This window comes from Haliaeetus albicilla, chromosome 9 (assembly GCF_947461875.1).
Source record: "Haliaeetus albicilla chromosome 9, bHalAlb1.1, whole genome shotgun sequence".
NCBI lineage: Eukaryota > Metazoa > Chordata > Aves > Accipitriformes > Accipitridae > Haliaeetus > Haliaeetus albicilla.
Genome location: NC_091491.1, coordinates 5781994 through 5797352, shown reverse-complemented (window position 1 = coordinate 5797352; position 15359 = coordinate 5781994). Strand labels below are relative to the sequence as shown.

At 50.4% G+C, this 15359-nt stretch overlaps 2 protein-coding genes across 6 annotated transcripts in view; both read right to left on the bottom strand.

Moving 5' to 3' along the window:
* Positions 1–41: 41 nt before the first annotated feature.
* DHRS13 (dehydrogenase/reductase 13) lies at positions 42–2700 on the bottom strand. 4 transcript variants are annotated; one of them, XM_069791207.1, is made up of 6 exons: positions 2524–2700; positions 2303–2421; positions 1420–1543; positions 1291–1340; positions 1029–1125; positions 42–368 (listed from the first exon to the last, which is right to left on the bottom strand). In XM_069791207.1, exons 1-6 carry the CDS (start codon positions 2648–2650, stop codon positions 64–66), a joined length of 822 nt encoding a protein of 273 aa, XP_069647308.1. In that variant the 5' UTR covers positions 2651–2700; the 3' UTR covers positions 42–63. The 4 variants fall into 4 exon arrangements, with proteins under 4 accessions (XP_069647308.1, XP_069647306.1, XP_069647307.1 ...); XM_069791205.1 differs by having other exon boundaries at positions 42–441; positions 1029–1340; XM_069791206.1 differs by having other exon boundaries at positions 42–438; positions 1029–1340.
* A 682-nt stretch (positions 2701–3382) lies between these two features.
* The window catches only part of PHF12 (PHD finger protein 12), a 33229-nt gene continuing 21252 nt past the window's right edge, over positions 3383–15359 (bottom strand). For both annotated transcript variants that reach the window (XM_069791197.1, XM_069791198.1), the window contains 7 exons: positions 13499–14315; positions 11287–11409; positions 9801–9944; positions 7638–7736; positions 7005–7087; positions 5139–5277; positions 3383–4537 (listed from right to left, as the gene is read on the bottom strand). In XM_069791197.1, coding sequence (XP_069647298.1) covers positions 4203–4537; positions 5139–5277; positions 7005–7087; positions 7638–7736; positions 9801–9944; positions 11287–11409; positions 13499–14315 — 1740 coding nt within the window. In that variant the 3' untranslated portion in view covers positions 3383–4202. The remainder of the gene's footprint in view (positions 4538–5138; positions 5278–7004; positions 7088–7637; positions 7737–9800; positions 9945–11286; positions 11410–13498; positions 14316–15359) is intronic.

Sequence of the window (15359 nt, the reverse complement as noted above, 5' to 3'; positions counted from 1 at the left end):
CTCCTCCTCAGGCTCCATTTCACACCCAACCCGGGGCTCCCTCCCTTTTCGCCACCGTCACTTTTATTGTATGACAGCAGCAGGGGCCGGCGAGGGGTTCTCCCCGGGCCCCCCCAGTCCCACCAGTCTCTCGCTGGCCTCCCAGAGCGCCCGGGCCAGCCGGTCATCGCGGGCCGGCGGCCACGGTTCCTGCAGACGGCAGTCGGCGAAGTAGCGTCCGCTGAAACGCTCGAGGCCCTCCTGCGTGGCGCAGTGGAGGGAGGTCTGGGCGCCTTCGGCCGCGTCGAGGAAGAAGAGCCAGGCCAGCGGCAGGAAGAGCGGCTTCAGCCAGAGCGGCGTGTGGCGGAAGAGCTCCGTGTTGACGAACCCTGGGGCGAGGGGAAGCGGCCGTGGAGCATCCCGGCTCCCGGCGGGGAAGAGCCCACGCGGGAGCCAGTTCTGCTGCGAGAAACGGAAGCGGCCGCGCCAGGGTGGCCTTTGCACGGGCAGCTTTGCCACAGCCTTCCCCGGGGGTGCTGCCTGTGCCCCATCTGGCCTTGCGATGGTGGCGCACGGCTCAGGGGTGCACGGTGCTCCATGCAAAAAAAGTATGCTCTGTGCAAGGGTGCGCTGTGCAAAGGGACGCTTCGTGCAAAGGGACACAACGTGCACAGGGACGCTGCGCGAAGGGATGCTCCAGCAAAGGGACACCCCACGCAAAGGGATGTTTCATGCAAAGGGCGCGCTTGTGAAAAGGGCATCGCACAAAGGGATGCCGTGCAAAGGTTGCGCTGTGCTCCGTGCAAAGGGAGACACCATGCAGAGGACGCTCTGCGCGAGGGGATGCTCCACATGCAGGAATTCTCTGTGCGAAGGCTGCACTGTGCAAAAACACCGTGCAAAGGCAGCCCTGTGCAAAGCCCGCACCACGCAGAGCCCACCCTGCACAAAGGGACACCCCATGCAAAGAACACCCCACGCAAATGCTGATGCTGAGCCCACCCCCGTCCCACCGTCCCCAGTTCCGGGTTGCAGAGCCGGGTCCCTACCTGGGTGCACAGCGTAGCACGTCACCTGGGTGCCCTGCAAGCGCGTGGCCAGCTCGCGGGCGTGCAGCACGTTGGCCAGCTTGCTGTCGCAGTAGTCCTGGAAAGCCGAAAACAGCCCGGAGGGCGGCCGGCCCAGGGTGTTGGGGCGCAGGCGGCCGGCGCAGTGGGCGTGGGAGGCAACGATGACCACGCGGCTGGGCGCGCAGCTCTGCAGCCGCTCCAGCAGCAGCTGGGTGAGTAGGAAATGGCCAAGGTGGTTCACCTGGAAGGGGAGGCTGAAACCATCCTCCGTCGTGCCCCCGACGCTCACCCCTGCAAAGGAGGCGATGGCAACCCACGGTGGGTGATCCAGGGGTGCAAGGGGAAGGGGGATGGGGGTCCCGGCGCTCACCGGCGTTGTTGATGAGGAGGTGCAGGTGGGGTTCCTGGCGCAGGAAGGCGGAGGCGAAGGCTCGCACCGAGCGCAGGCTGGCCAGGTCCAGCTGCATGAAGAGCACCTCTGCGTTCCCCGTCTCCTGCAGGCATGGCACAGGCTGGGACAGGGCTGGGGTGGCCCAGGGTGGGGGGCACGCTTCCTTGGGGTGTGCGGGTGCTGGATCTGGCCGAGGGTAGAGGGGATGCTCTGGGGACTGGATCTGGCCCAGGGTGAGGGAGGGGGGAGCTGCAGTGGGCTGGGGGTGGTGGTGATGGGGGGGTGCCCTGTGCTGGGGCTGGGGGTGTCCATGCAGCCCCCGTGGTACAGGGTGCTGGTGTCTCGGGGTGCTTGGGGGTGTCCCTGGGGTGTGCCATGTGGGTCTGCTGGGGGTCCCCTGGGGGTCCCCATGTGATGCCCAGGGACGTCTCATGGGGGTGTCCCTGAGGTGTGCCATGTGGGTCTCCCGGGTGTCCCCACGTGATGCCCAGGGACGTCTCATAGGGGTGTGACATGTGGGTCTCCTGGGGGTGCCCAAGGGTGTCCTGGAGGGTCCCCTGAGGGTGCCCATGTGATGTCCATGGATGTCCCATGGTGTGCCCAGGGGTGTCCTGGGGGTCCCCCGAGGGTGCCCACGGGGGTCTCCTGGGGGTTGTCCCCGGGATGTGCCATGGGGGTCTCCTCGGGGTGCCCACGGGGGTGTCCTGGGGCTGCCCATACGACACCCAGGGATGTCCCACGGGAGCGCCCGGAGTCACCCAAGGTTGCCCCCCGAGGGTACCCGGGGACGTGCCACGGGGCTGTCCCGGGAGGAGGCGGGGGGTGTGTGTGCCGGTGCCGTTGCCGGTGCCGCTGCCCTCACCGTGCGGATGCGGCGGGCGGCGGCCTCCCCCCGCGGGGCGTTGCGGGTGGCCAGGACGACGCGGGCCCCGCAGCGGGCCAGCTCCAGCGCCGTGGCCGCCCCGATGCCGCTGCTTCCCCCTGCGGAGCGGGAACAGAGCGCGTAACGGTGAGCGCGGGGCCGGGCCCTTCCTTCCTCCCTTCCTTCCTTCCTTCCCGGGGCCGTTCGTTCCCGGCGCTCACCGGTGACGATGGCGGTGCGGCCGCGGAGCTCGGGGCGGTCGCGGAGCTGCGGGGAGCGGCGCAGCCCGTGGCGGAGCAGCGTGTAGAGGGCCAGCAGCAACCCGGCACCCAGCAGCGTCCACCCCATCCCGCCGCCGTTTTACCGGGTACTACGACCGCCGCCGTCGCCTCGGTGTCCCGCCCCGCCCCGGCAACCGGCCTCCGCCTCCCCCGGGGCGGGGGGAAGGACGGAGGGCAGGGGCCGAGGCGAGTTCTTTCGCAAGGGAAGCGTGGGGTTATCGGGACCGGGTTTGCAAAAAAAAAAAAAACCCAAAACAAAAAAAACCCGGCCGTTTTCTGCAGGATGAGACGGATTCGTGCAGCCCCGGGTGGCAGCAGAGGGAGGTGAGATGGGGAGAGGACGAGGCCGCCTGCCTGCAAACTTCAAGCTGCCTCCTCTGCTGCAAACCTTGAGCAGCGAGAGGCAGCTGCTGCACAGCACAATGCCCTAAGGGAGAGGGCGAGGGGTGCATGCTGTCACCCCTAGAGCCAGACCCCACCTCTCTTGCCCAGAGAGGTGGTAGATGCTCCATCCCTGGAAATACTCAAGGTCAGGTTGGACCTGATCGAGTTGAAGATGGCCCTGCTCACTGCAGATGACCTGCAAAGGTCCCTTCCGACCCAAACCATTCTACGACCTTCCCGTCCCCATCCTGGACCACCAGCATCATCCCACATGCCCACACAGGACACATCAGGCTGCTTCCGCCCAGGCACAGCCCCTTTCCACAGCTGAGGCTCCTCTTCTGCGGTCAGACACTCTGGGGAAGGTCCAGGTTGTGGTGACAAGAGTTAAGACAGACAGTCAGAAAACAGAATGTGAAGTATTTTTTTTTTATATACAGAATACAGGAAAGTTTCTGTAAAGTCTAAAACGTTACAATTACTATGTACAGTGGAACTAGCTGTTCTGCTGCGGGGAGGTGGCATATAAACAAAAGAGACAGACAGGTTACGACAAACGATCTGCTACAATAGACAATTTGAGGAACGTCATACCACATGTAGCACTGTACACAGCTTTAAAACATTGAAAAATGCCATCACTGATGTATTTACACAGAATCCAACACTTTTCCTTATTTGAAATAAAAATAGGATGGACACCAGGAAAAGAACTCATTTCTCACTGCCCATAATACACAGTAGCTACTTGTAGTGCAACCATAGCAGGGAGGGATGGGAAAAATAACTGTGGGAAGAAGAGCGCTTCTTTACATTAAATAAAACAATGATATTGTATAGATTTGCTGTATGAAAACTGTATTTCTCTTTTAATATAAAACTATTGTCACTGGCACAAAATAGAACAAGTTTCTGATTATTTTACAACTGCATGGGAACTATCTGTCAGAGAGAGTCCTCGAGTCAGACAGCGGTCGCCCCTCGCTCTGACGCGTCCTGCTCTCACTGCAGTTTTCCTTTTAAAATGAAATGTATAGTACAAATATATGTGCAAATGCCCCTAAAACTTGAGCAAAAAAGAAAAATTAAAAAAAGTTAAACGTTCTTCATTTCATGCAAACGGCGTGTGAACAGTCTCTGGGCCGACACAGAAAATCCCACCTCGGTTTGTACATTTTTGCATTGCAAGAGTCTGAGGGTGTTTTCTTTACTCCAAAGCTCTCTTCCTAAAATTCCTAGGGAACTGAGTTGGACCGCAGCACGGGCACCTGGTGGGGTTTCAGAGAAAGCTTCTCCTCCAAGTCCATGTCTTGTACTAAGGCAGTGTCCCCCTTGGGCTGTTTGGTCGCAAATTCGGTAATGCTGAAAACAAACTGCAGGCAGCCCAGCTTGATGTAACTGCCGTGGTGGAGCAGGGCTGTCCCCTCCCAGCCAGCCCCGCTGCCCCCTATTAAGCTGGAGCTGCTGGCTTTGCAGTTACAGGGTTTCCGATGCTGCCCTTGTGCCTGCGAATTCATCACAGCAGCTTCTTCATGCGGCTCCTCTTCTTGTTTTCTGCTTTTATGTCGTTCTGGAAAATTAAAAACACACGTAAGATTTGGGCAGGCAGCTTGTTTTCATCAACAGGGGCTACTGCTGAGGTGCCTCGGGGGTAAGATCCTCCAGCCACGAGGCATTTCAGTTGTCTGCAGTGAGCACCTGATAGAAGGGAAACAGGATTGGCAGCCAAACAAAAAAAAAAACCCAACAAAAAAAGAGGAAACCAATCAGGTGGAGAGCAGGAGTAAGCCATGCAGGGATGGGATGCCTGTAGCACAGCCCAGATAGCTTACTCACAGCGTGGGAGGGGAGGACATGCATGGGAAAACTCCTCAGTCCAGCTCTGAACTGGAGTTCATCAGCCAGAGCTGACATCAGGCAGGGACCTGGAGCTTGGTTAACTCCAGCACCACGGGCAGGAGTTAGTAGGGGTTAACAGCAGAGCACTCTGCAGGCTGAGGCACTCCCTAGGCCTGCAGAGGAAGGTCTTGTGTAACCCAGGCTGAGGCCAGTGGAGAGCCTCCCTTTTTTGCAAGGGGTGCACCAACAAGGAATCGATTTGCACCCACTCCTGTCCCCCTCTAATAGCTCCCTGTGGTGTTACGTGAGGCTGGTGCTGTCTCAACACTCACTTATCACACTCTGCACTTTGGCAACAATACTGCTGGGAGGAGTGGGAGTCATCTTCTCCGAGAAGTCACACGAATACAGAACGTTGTCCACGGTCGTCCCATGCTCACTGTAGTTCAACAGCTCGTAATGTTTCGTATTCTGAAAAAAAAGGGAGGAGGGAATCAAGACATCACATCAGAAGGGCTTCTGCCCGTGTGTCTCTTTGGAGCACTCCACTGTCGATGGTTAAATAAGAGCAGTTAAATATGCTCCAGCTTCAGAGACCACCAACCTGACCCTCGCTCATGGCTCATGCTCACAGAAGAGCTGGCTTTCCCCAGTAAGAGCTGCTTCCCGGCAGGAAAGGAGGGCCGAAGTAGCTTAGAAAAGAAGTGGGTTTTACCTACTGCACTTGGACCGACAGATCTTTTGGAAACAGGGATTCAAGCTGATTCTCACAAAGTGAGCACACCATTTTAACAGGCACACTAGATGCAAACTTGGCCCAAGACCTGCGCCTAGCAGGGAAGAGGTGTGCTTTGGAAAGCAGACACAGGATGGCAAGAGGGATGCCAGTGCGCTGCAGCAGCCACAAGGTAAGAGACAGTCTGGGATTTACAGGCCTTTTGCAGATGCTGAAATGCCAAGAGACATTACCATGACACAAAGCATTACACAAGCAGCGTCACACTCAACTGAGCTTTGCAGAGGATGTTGACAGAGTGAAGGAGATTTCAGGTTAGCTCATAGGAATCATCTGAGGGCTGAAGACCTTGTCCCCCAGGAACTACAGAGCATTAATCAAGTTACAAAAATTCCCCATGCACAGGGGAGTAAGTTTTCAAGTAGCTTGCTAGACTGCAGAGACTAAGGCCAAGCCTCAGCTGCCCATGCCCAGAAGCAGAAACAGCAGACAGAGCTAAGGAGGGGGAATTCGCCCTCTAGAGTGACCACAGCCATAGGAGGCCTGCTGGAGTATGGAAGAAGTTCAGTGCCTAGAGCCTGATTTAGTATTGACCACTGCAAGGAGATGCTTCAACACAGATTCAAGGTCTGGGTCCCATTACTGAGTGTGTTCTGTAGCTTGTAGTGCACTGGAGGAATGGCTAAAGCTGGCTCTGGGTTAATCCTGGATCCTGCTCAATAGCTGGTTGACAAATGGTGATATAAAAGACTATCTTGCTTCAAAGACTGTTTTTCCATGCTAAGAGATATCCCCAGCAGTGCTTTTATGGGCAGACCTGCCAGTCTATTTACTTCAAGAACAAACTAATCTCTGGACTGTAGTTAAGGAGCAACTGTAGACCTGTGTTTATGCTGAGAGCTTAACTGAAATTTTAGCTACATAAATAATTTATACAGAGTATAAATAAAATACAGATGGCATGAACGCTTTGCACCACCATCACACCTGAAAGCAAGAGACTCAGAGCAGTTCCCTGTTTTGTTCCAGCTGAGGTTCAATGTCGACATGTAAAGTTTAGCTTTTATTAACAACGCAGCTGGATCAAAAAGTATCGAGCCATTTCTACGACTTTCTCTTTCCCCAGACACCAGCAGTGACAGTGCTTACTTGTGGTCAGTCTTTGTCCACAAGCAGTTAGCTCAGAGAAATCATGCTGGCAGAGCTCTGTGCTTCAGAAAAGGGTTTGACAGAAAACGCTGACGCAGCCTTCACTGGAGTGAAACCATTCACAGCCCTGGCTCTTACTTTGTAGTCCACAAAGGAGCACCACACAAAGACAACCTGCTGCCTGCATCTCCAGCTCCCACTGCCATGCATGCCAAATAATAAAAATTAAAAAAAAAAACCAAACAAAACAAAAACAAACAAACCCCCAAACCAACACCCCCCCCCCCCAAACCCAAAACACTCAGGCACTCACCTCATCATAGAATATGCAGGCATGTTTGCCAGACACATAGTTACAGTGACCATAGCTTGTAAGGCACACATCCATATCAGCTCCTGTCAATGGGGAGGACAAAACAGGCTCAGTTCATTTCAGAAAAAACTGTCAGGCAGCAGAGAACAACAGACAGAATTAAACTTCAATTAGCAAAACAACAGGGGAGCAACTGCCTTTGTTCAAGCTCCCAGGACTGCATGAATAATGCTGCGATAAGCCACTGAACAAAGTTTCAGTGGGGGAAGGGAAGGCTAGCAGCTCCATGAAGGTTGAAGAGCATTTCACAGTTACCGGGTCTATCCGGAGCATCAGAAGAATCTGGCAGAAAGAAATGAAACCTGCAAGCAAACTGTGACTCTTCTCTCCCTCAGTAAGGCATTAAATCTACAGCACAGCCATTCCGCTAATTTTGATACCAGCCGGGTTACAAAGGTGCAACCCCACAAAGATTCAAGCTGAGGGGGAATTTCCACATTTCTTGGTAGAAGAATCCCAGTACAAGCAGCCACAATGTGTCTGTTTTCTTCAATACCCACTTGGCAAATGCTTAGGGAGGGCCAGGGAGAACCACCCTGATTCTGAAAGGTCAAGGCAGAAAAAGCTACTCACCTGTCCCAATGTAGAGGGTTCGATAGCACATATTGACTGCACCCCCTAAGCCCATGAGAGGATAGAACACCGCCCGGGCTTGTACTTCCTTTCTTTGCGCTGCAAGATAAAAAGAAATTACTTGAACAATGTTATCAGCTACGAAGGCTGCTTGACCCCAGTGCCCACAGCGCTACCCTCCAGAAAGCACAGATCCTAGGAAGGATGCAGTCAGCTTTGGCCTCAACTCCAATTCCCAACCCTCTAGGAATGTTTGTGCGTTAAACATCTTTTTGCCAGTCATCAGAGAAAATTGCTCTCTCCAGTAACCCACACAAGCCATGCAATTGGGGGAGTTTTAATACTGAGTGTGCACAATGGAGCCACACTGAGGAAAACACAAGCCTCCTACCACTAGCTTCTTTCTTAATCTCATCCACTTTGGGTAATCAAAGAGCTGAGTCTTGCTGTCAAAGTGCCACTTAAAAAAAATTGGTGCTGGTGAATGTTACCAACTTAACAACTGCAATTTCACTTCTAGTGAAGCTGCAGGAAAACCAAACTGGTGGAACAGGGCTTGGGCTTGTCCAGGGACAAACCCAGCTCCCAGGACAGGATGATTTACCAAGTGGACTCCTTTACCCTCAGGTCAGTCCCTACGGCACACTGGACAACAGCTACGCCAGGGCTGAGCCTCCAGAGCAGCTCCCCAGCAGCCAAGTCCAAATCACACATTCTCATGTGCCCACATTAACTGGGCAGAAAACCATCTCCTGTGGAACAGGTATCAAACTCTGGACCACAGAGGCCTAGCTAGGATTTCTGCAGCTGTCTTTTGAAAATAAGCTGCTTAAATGCAGAGTTTAGGCCCCTCCTGGTACCACATCTGCATGACAGTTTTACAGCAGGAGTGTGAAATCAAAGAACAGAACATGAGGATTACGAGAGACTGTTTGCAGAGTCACCTACATCAAGAACATTGGCCACGCTGAGTGGCATCACTGGACGTGCAGCACTCAACGCAGCTGAAACGTGCAGGTTCCCACCTCTGCCCAGCTGCCCAGCACAAGTCCTTTCAGCTGTTTGGCTCTGCTCGGTCAACAGGGCTCACTAAAGGCTTTGGATCTAATATTTCATCAGCAATGCTAAACAGTCAGCTGGATGCATCATTCCTGCCCAAAAAGGGTGATGGGTTAAAACAGCATCAATCTGCCTTTTGAAAGGCAGACTGCTGAAGAATTTCCAGAACTCGTCTGTTACGAGCAGCACAGGAACGCAGCTCATGTCACAGCCTGGTGCTGTGTCCTACAGCAGTGTTCAAAAGAAGATTGACAAAGCATTTAGAGAATGCTGTGATGCTACAGCAGCAAGCAAGCAGGCAAGCATGGAGTCTCAGAAGAAGGTTACTGACAGCTAGCAGACTTCCAAAGATCTTATCTTAGATATTTACCCCCAGGCTTAGTGAAGGAGGAGCAGACAACTGCTCCCACAACAAGGCTGTCCAGCTAGTGCTTGAAAGCAGATTAAATGGCCTGGCTGCATGCAGAGGAACATGAAGCCATGCTTCCCCTGAAGCTTTAGGTGTTAGCATGCCAATACCAGTGACCATAAACAAGGCCCATGCTGAACTCAGGAATCTGGAGATTTCCAGCAGAAGTGCAAGTTGTTTTTCATTATTTGCATTAGTTGTATTTAGTGTTTCAGCTTGACAGTGACATTATTCTCAACAGGCAATGACAACATCACACATATATTCTGTGCCCCAGTTCCTCCTGTTCATTTGCTTGTGTCACAAGCAACTTCTCCAGAAAGAGAGAGCAGGAATTCACATAATTCTCTTGCCCATCTCAAAGGGGAGGGGAAAAAACAAAAGCAGCTGAACCTTCCCATCTCTTGCAAATTCCAAGATGAATAAAACACAACTTCACTAAAGATTTCCAGCAGAAAATCAGAAGTTACTGAAGGCGTTTTCATTGGCATAATTTGTAAATAATTAAGTAGAGGGACCTGAAGGAGTTTCTGGCCAGTGGGTATCCAGAGTGGGGGGGGATGAGAGGAAAGAAACATGAAAGGCAGCATCAGACAGATACCAGAAGAAGAGGGAGATCTCCTTCAAAGAACAGGCAAGGGAGTGCCAAAAAGCTACGGCTCAACACAAACCAACTATTCTAGGGCTGCTCTTACCTTCAATGTGGTTTCCCACAGGAGATTGCTGATGGGAACTGACACTGCTCGCTAGAGACTGAGCTTTGGAAGGAAAGAGCTGATGTATTCTCTGCAAGGCCAGAAACTTGATCACCTGCTCATCCAGCATATTTATCTCAATCTCTGTTAATAAACAAAAAGCAATTAGTAAGTTATTCATGGAAAGGGTGCAATCTGAGCTGCAGTGGATTTAACTGTCCCACTTTCAAACTTGCCATTTGCTTCAACAGCAAAGACTTGACAAATTTTGCAGTATCAAGAATCTTACATATAGGTGATCTATTACTTCATATCATCTCCCATGAGCAGCATGCGAGGAGAGTGCCAGCGATGGCCACAGAGCTGCAACTGAGGCAGCAAGCAGAAGTTTAGGGGAACAAGGACTGATTAAAGTTGAAAATCTGCTGGTTTGGCTCAGAATCAACAGGTCTGCAGAGGTAGACATCACGCCCCTTTGGGTAGCAGGTTGGGTCCTTCTTGTGAAGCTCCATTACCTAGTTAGAAAGTCTAACCCTACATTACAGAGGAAAGCTGTAACCACCTTTGAAGCTGCTACAGGCTCATTCCTGAGTCACGCGCTTTCGTAGCAGGGTCAATTAAACCAAGCAGGGCAATTCAGACAATATTATTAATGAGCTTTAAAGCAGATCTGTTGCTGATAGCTTTTAAGTGTTTGTATTTGTAAAGCCCTACAGAGGTCTGCTTTCTGGCAGCAAGCAGGCTGGCTAACCTCTTCTTCCAAGAGCTTTCTCCACATCAACGACATTTAAAAGGGCAAGCAGAAGCAGCAGAGCTGTAACGGCCTTTCCCCAATAGCAGAGAGGTAGCCTGGGCAGGCTGAGCAGTCGGGCTTCACCCAAGAAAAGAGGGTCACACAGGCAACACCAGAAAGGCTGTTCTTCAGATGTAGAAGTCATCTCTGGCGACAGCCTTGCTATGCTACTGATGACTGCTGTTCAGCAATCTCCTCCTCCTGAAGTCACTCCACTAAGGTCTGGCATTTCTTGCCAAGTGCAACAAAAGGAAAATAAAAAATGGGCCTGTCTAGGAGAAGACCGACAGAGGCAGAAATAAATCAGAAAATTAACTAATCCATTAGAGCATCACCAGTCAGGTGACTGCTCGACTACAAGACTTTACGCCCGTCGGGAGCAGCTCTGGATTGCAGCTAGCACCACAACATGGCAGGGCTGCAGGTTTATGCATGTGAATTCCACCTGGAAAGCAGCCCATGATCGTTCCCCAGAAAAGCTTCAGGCAGAAACACTTCATTGGCCTTGCTGCCTTGGCAACATTACAAGTAGGGAAGCATGTGACATATTTAAGGTAATGTATACCCAGCCCTGCCCTCACCTGACTGCAACCCTTCTTTATCTCTGGAACTTTTCCTTAAGCAGAGACAGAATGCTTTAGGGAAGCAAAACACACAGAGCTAGTAGAGACTGATAATGAACTAAATACTCACCGCCATCCATAAATGCTTTCAGGGAACTGGTGAGGTCCAACATAGCTGCAGAGTTTGAAGTGAGTGATGAGGGTAGAGTTAAAGCGCTTCCTATGGATAAGGTGCTGGGACTGACCTTACCATCTACAGAGAAAGATGGTGCAGAGAAGATATGTCACTGTGACGTTCGTGAGACATGCACGCAGCCCTCAGGCTGCACTTTGCTTCCAAGCTGCTCAGAATGATTAATTTTGCTCATAGTCATGCTTCGAAAAAGGCCTGAACTAGAAGCCATTAGCTTTCTTCTCCTCACAGAAGAACTAGTGTGTGCCTTCAACACAGAGCCAACTGCCGGCTTCTGCCTCTCACCTCCAGTTGTCGGAGGAATTCTGGACCTATACATTTAAGCTCCTACTCCCTGTTCGAAGCAGCAGCAATGATGGGCTGTAAGCGATGTCCTACACAGACTGGAAAGATGAGCACCAAGTCCCCAGGAGCTTGAAGAGCTTGTTAAACCTAGAGACATTTGCGAAGTAGCTTGTCTAGGTCTGAACATGCATAAAAAGTACAATTGCCACATTTTTATTTCTGCATGATTATAAAGTCTGGGGTGTACTTCACTGCCCAATAAGAATTTGACAGTCATAAGCAGATTTTATTATTTACAAAATAAAATCCTACTGCTTTGGCAGTGGCCATGCAAGCTGAAAGAGGCAATGGCAAATGCCAGGAAACAAAATCCCTTTAATGCATTGTTGATACCAGATCTTGAGTTGGTTTGCTTAAAAGTAGAACTACTATATGCCTGAAATTTATGGCAATAAAAAAGACAGGAATGATGTGTATTTTTGTACTTGGCAAGAGAATTTGCACACTGTAATTTAAGATTTGTTATAAATATATACAAGTATCATGTTAGATGGAACATCTAAATATTTACACCTTTCCCAAGAGACACTGCACCAAAATGATGCTTTAATATGTATTTTGTAGAATGCAAGCTTTGCACCGAAAGCAATTATTTAACATCTTAAGTAACTGCAAAATTACGTAGAATTTGTAGTGCTCTTCAAACCACAAGCAAGAAGTTTTCTATAGTATGGTCTCATTTCCGCTACCAAAACTTCTCCCAGCCTTGCATTTCTAAGTAGGGCATGGTCAAACTAGCAGCCTTGGAGTAACCAAGTTTGTTCAGCAATAAGCAAGGAGGCCAAGTACTCTGAGGACTGCTTCCAAACACGAGGTAAAGCTCAGAAGTTATTCATTAAGGAATTTTAACAAGAACAATAAAAAGATGTTGCCTCTGTTGCTTGCAATCACCAGATCTGAGCCACTCTACACAAGCCTGCCACAGAGCAGCTAGGAACTGCAAGAGAAGTGACAGACAGCTCATCGTGTGCTTTTCAGCAACTGCTTCAACCCAGCCTGCACAAAGGGTTTACTAGCTTTGAGTGTTGAGCTGGTGTGGGGGAAGGGAAGAGAAGAAGAATGCTTTAAGTGAAAGCTTATTCTAGCAGAATTTGAGTTATGGGCAGTTACTCTGACTTCACCATCTATCAACATCTTTGATTTGATATTTTTATACTGAAGAATGGGTATATACACTTTAACAGCAAATTTTTTGGGTACAACTCAGGACAGAGATGGTATATCCAAGTCCATAACTACCCTGTATTAACAGACCAGCAGATACTAAACAGACTACAGGTTCCCAAGTCCGCATTTCTCTAACATCAAGGCTGTGCAGCTGGACTTCAAACACATCTGTACTAGGGGACACAACCATCACCAGAACTGTTACCGTGTACAGAGATCATAGGATCAGATGCCAGACAGCTGCTCTTGTGAGAAGGACTACCTTGCAGTCAAACTAGTGCTTTAAAACAAATCGGTAGTTTTAAAGCAGCACTGGAGTGGCCAGTTGTTGAAACAGCGAGACAGCAGCCAACTGATTTAAAACCACTGTTGCTTTCCAGAATTAAACTGATCTATTATCCTGCTTCTCAGGACAGAGTTCCCCTCTCAGGTATACACAGCCAGCAAAAATACATCCTGTGGCTCTCATGGAGGGACCTAAGACAGAGGAGACTTGAGAAACTTCTCGCAGCTCTCCACAGAAAGCCTGGTTCCCAGTTAGATGAGGGCATACTGCTAAACCCTTGAGGTTCAGAATAACATTTAGCCTGAACACTCTCTTAGCCCCGGGGGCCGAGATCAGCTGTTTGGCACGTACCTGAAGGTGGTGCTGGTGAACAGAATCTGTTTGTGGACCCAACAGCAGAGATCCCATCTCCAGCAGCCTGCGGTGGGGTGAGAGCCCTCGTGGCAGTCAGAGGGGAGCCCATAGATCGCAGGTCTGCCGTCAGCGGCGGTCCTATCTGTGTCTGCACATTCTTCTTTTGCAAAGTGCTGGTGGTCTCCAGGCTGGCACAGGAGCTCGATATGGACGTAGGCATACTTGTGACCGGCACAGAACCCCTTTGTGCACAAGAAACGGGTCCTGCTACGTTCTCTGTTTTGACAATGGTTCCAATGGTGTGATTCAGAAGTCCGCAAGTCGCTGGGGGCGTGAGGGGCCGAGGCCACGTTTGCCGATGAGACAAAACAGGTATTGTGTTACCAGATCCGATTAGCCTCTGGGAGTCAGTCAACTGTGCTGAAGATTCAGATGAAACGCCATAGAAATGAGGACCATTTACTTTAATGTCAGAGGCTGTCGGCCCATTCGAAGTCCCGCAAGAAGACACCTTCTTGGATTTATCTATACAAGAGCTGCAGTTGACATCTTCCTGTGACAAAGTCTGCTGGGATTGCGAGGAGCTCAAGGAATTCTGGGTGGTAATCCCTGAGGTGCAGGATGACATGGAATAGAGGGAAGGTGTGGGTGCCTTGTCAGCTGCCTGGTAAGGGTTGGCGAGTGAGCCGTCTGCCACAATAACAGGCTTAATATCAGCCTTCTCTGTTTGTTCAGAGTCCCAAAGCAAAGTCATCTGCTTAGCAGATAAATGTTTCAATATGCTGCACTGGAGCGCAACAACACTACAGAGCCACTGGGAGGAAGAAAAAAGTCCAGGTTAGCTCCACAGACAGTGCTCCAAACCTCAACAGTTACTCCATCGTTCACCCAGCTCAAAGAAATTCAGCTGCCTCACTGTGCTGCTGACTGCTCTGATGCAGCCTGAAACTACAGCACCTGCTCTGATGCTCATCTAGATCAAGAGAAAATTTTGTCCAGAGGTACAAAAGCACAACCGGAATTATATGCTGTTTATCTCCGTGCTGGGGATAGTACAGAGAGGAGCTGAGATTAAAGGAGGGAGAAGGCAGAAGATGCACTTCCTCACCCCCAAACTCTTCCCTCTCTTCACCTGTTAAGTGTTGCAACTCTTCAGCTAGTTACAAATACATCTTTCACTACTATGGCCTTCTATCCAAACACAGTCCTCCAACTTACTGTGTAGCATGCTGGAAAGAAATGCTGATCTACCTCACGCTACAGGGAGTCACCTGCCAAAGCTGGGGTGAAGAGCACCTTTCCTTTTACACAAGGTAGAGGAAGACCAAAAGATTTATTTGAAGTTTTAAGCTCCATGGTGAATGTGCACCTGCCACATAGAAGAACCCCGCCTAACAGAAGGACTTGACTACACCACTGATTGCAAAGCAACATGCCTTTGCGTTGTGCAATCTGGCAAGAAGTTTCATACAAGATTTAAACATTCGTTTGACCTTGATTTAAAAGTCCAATTCTATCAGCAATAAAAAGCAGCCCAGAAATGTGATGTTACCATACAAATAAACGTGTCAGAGAGCAGCGTTACATAATCAAAGTGGAAAGTATTTCCCCTCTGCCAGGAAATAAAAATGACATCTAGACAGAAAGCCCTCCATTCCACTCTTAAGGCCAGAAGCCTATTTCACCACTTGCCTGAAGTATCAAATGAGGAGTTTTACATTTCACCTGGAAAGCCAGAATGAAGTTTTAATGGGCAAGGGTGTCAGAGACAAGACAAGCTATCACCTTCAGACATGATTTTGAGACTGGTTTCCTAGACAACTGCTCTGATCATGACTGAAATGGAAGAGATTTTTGT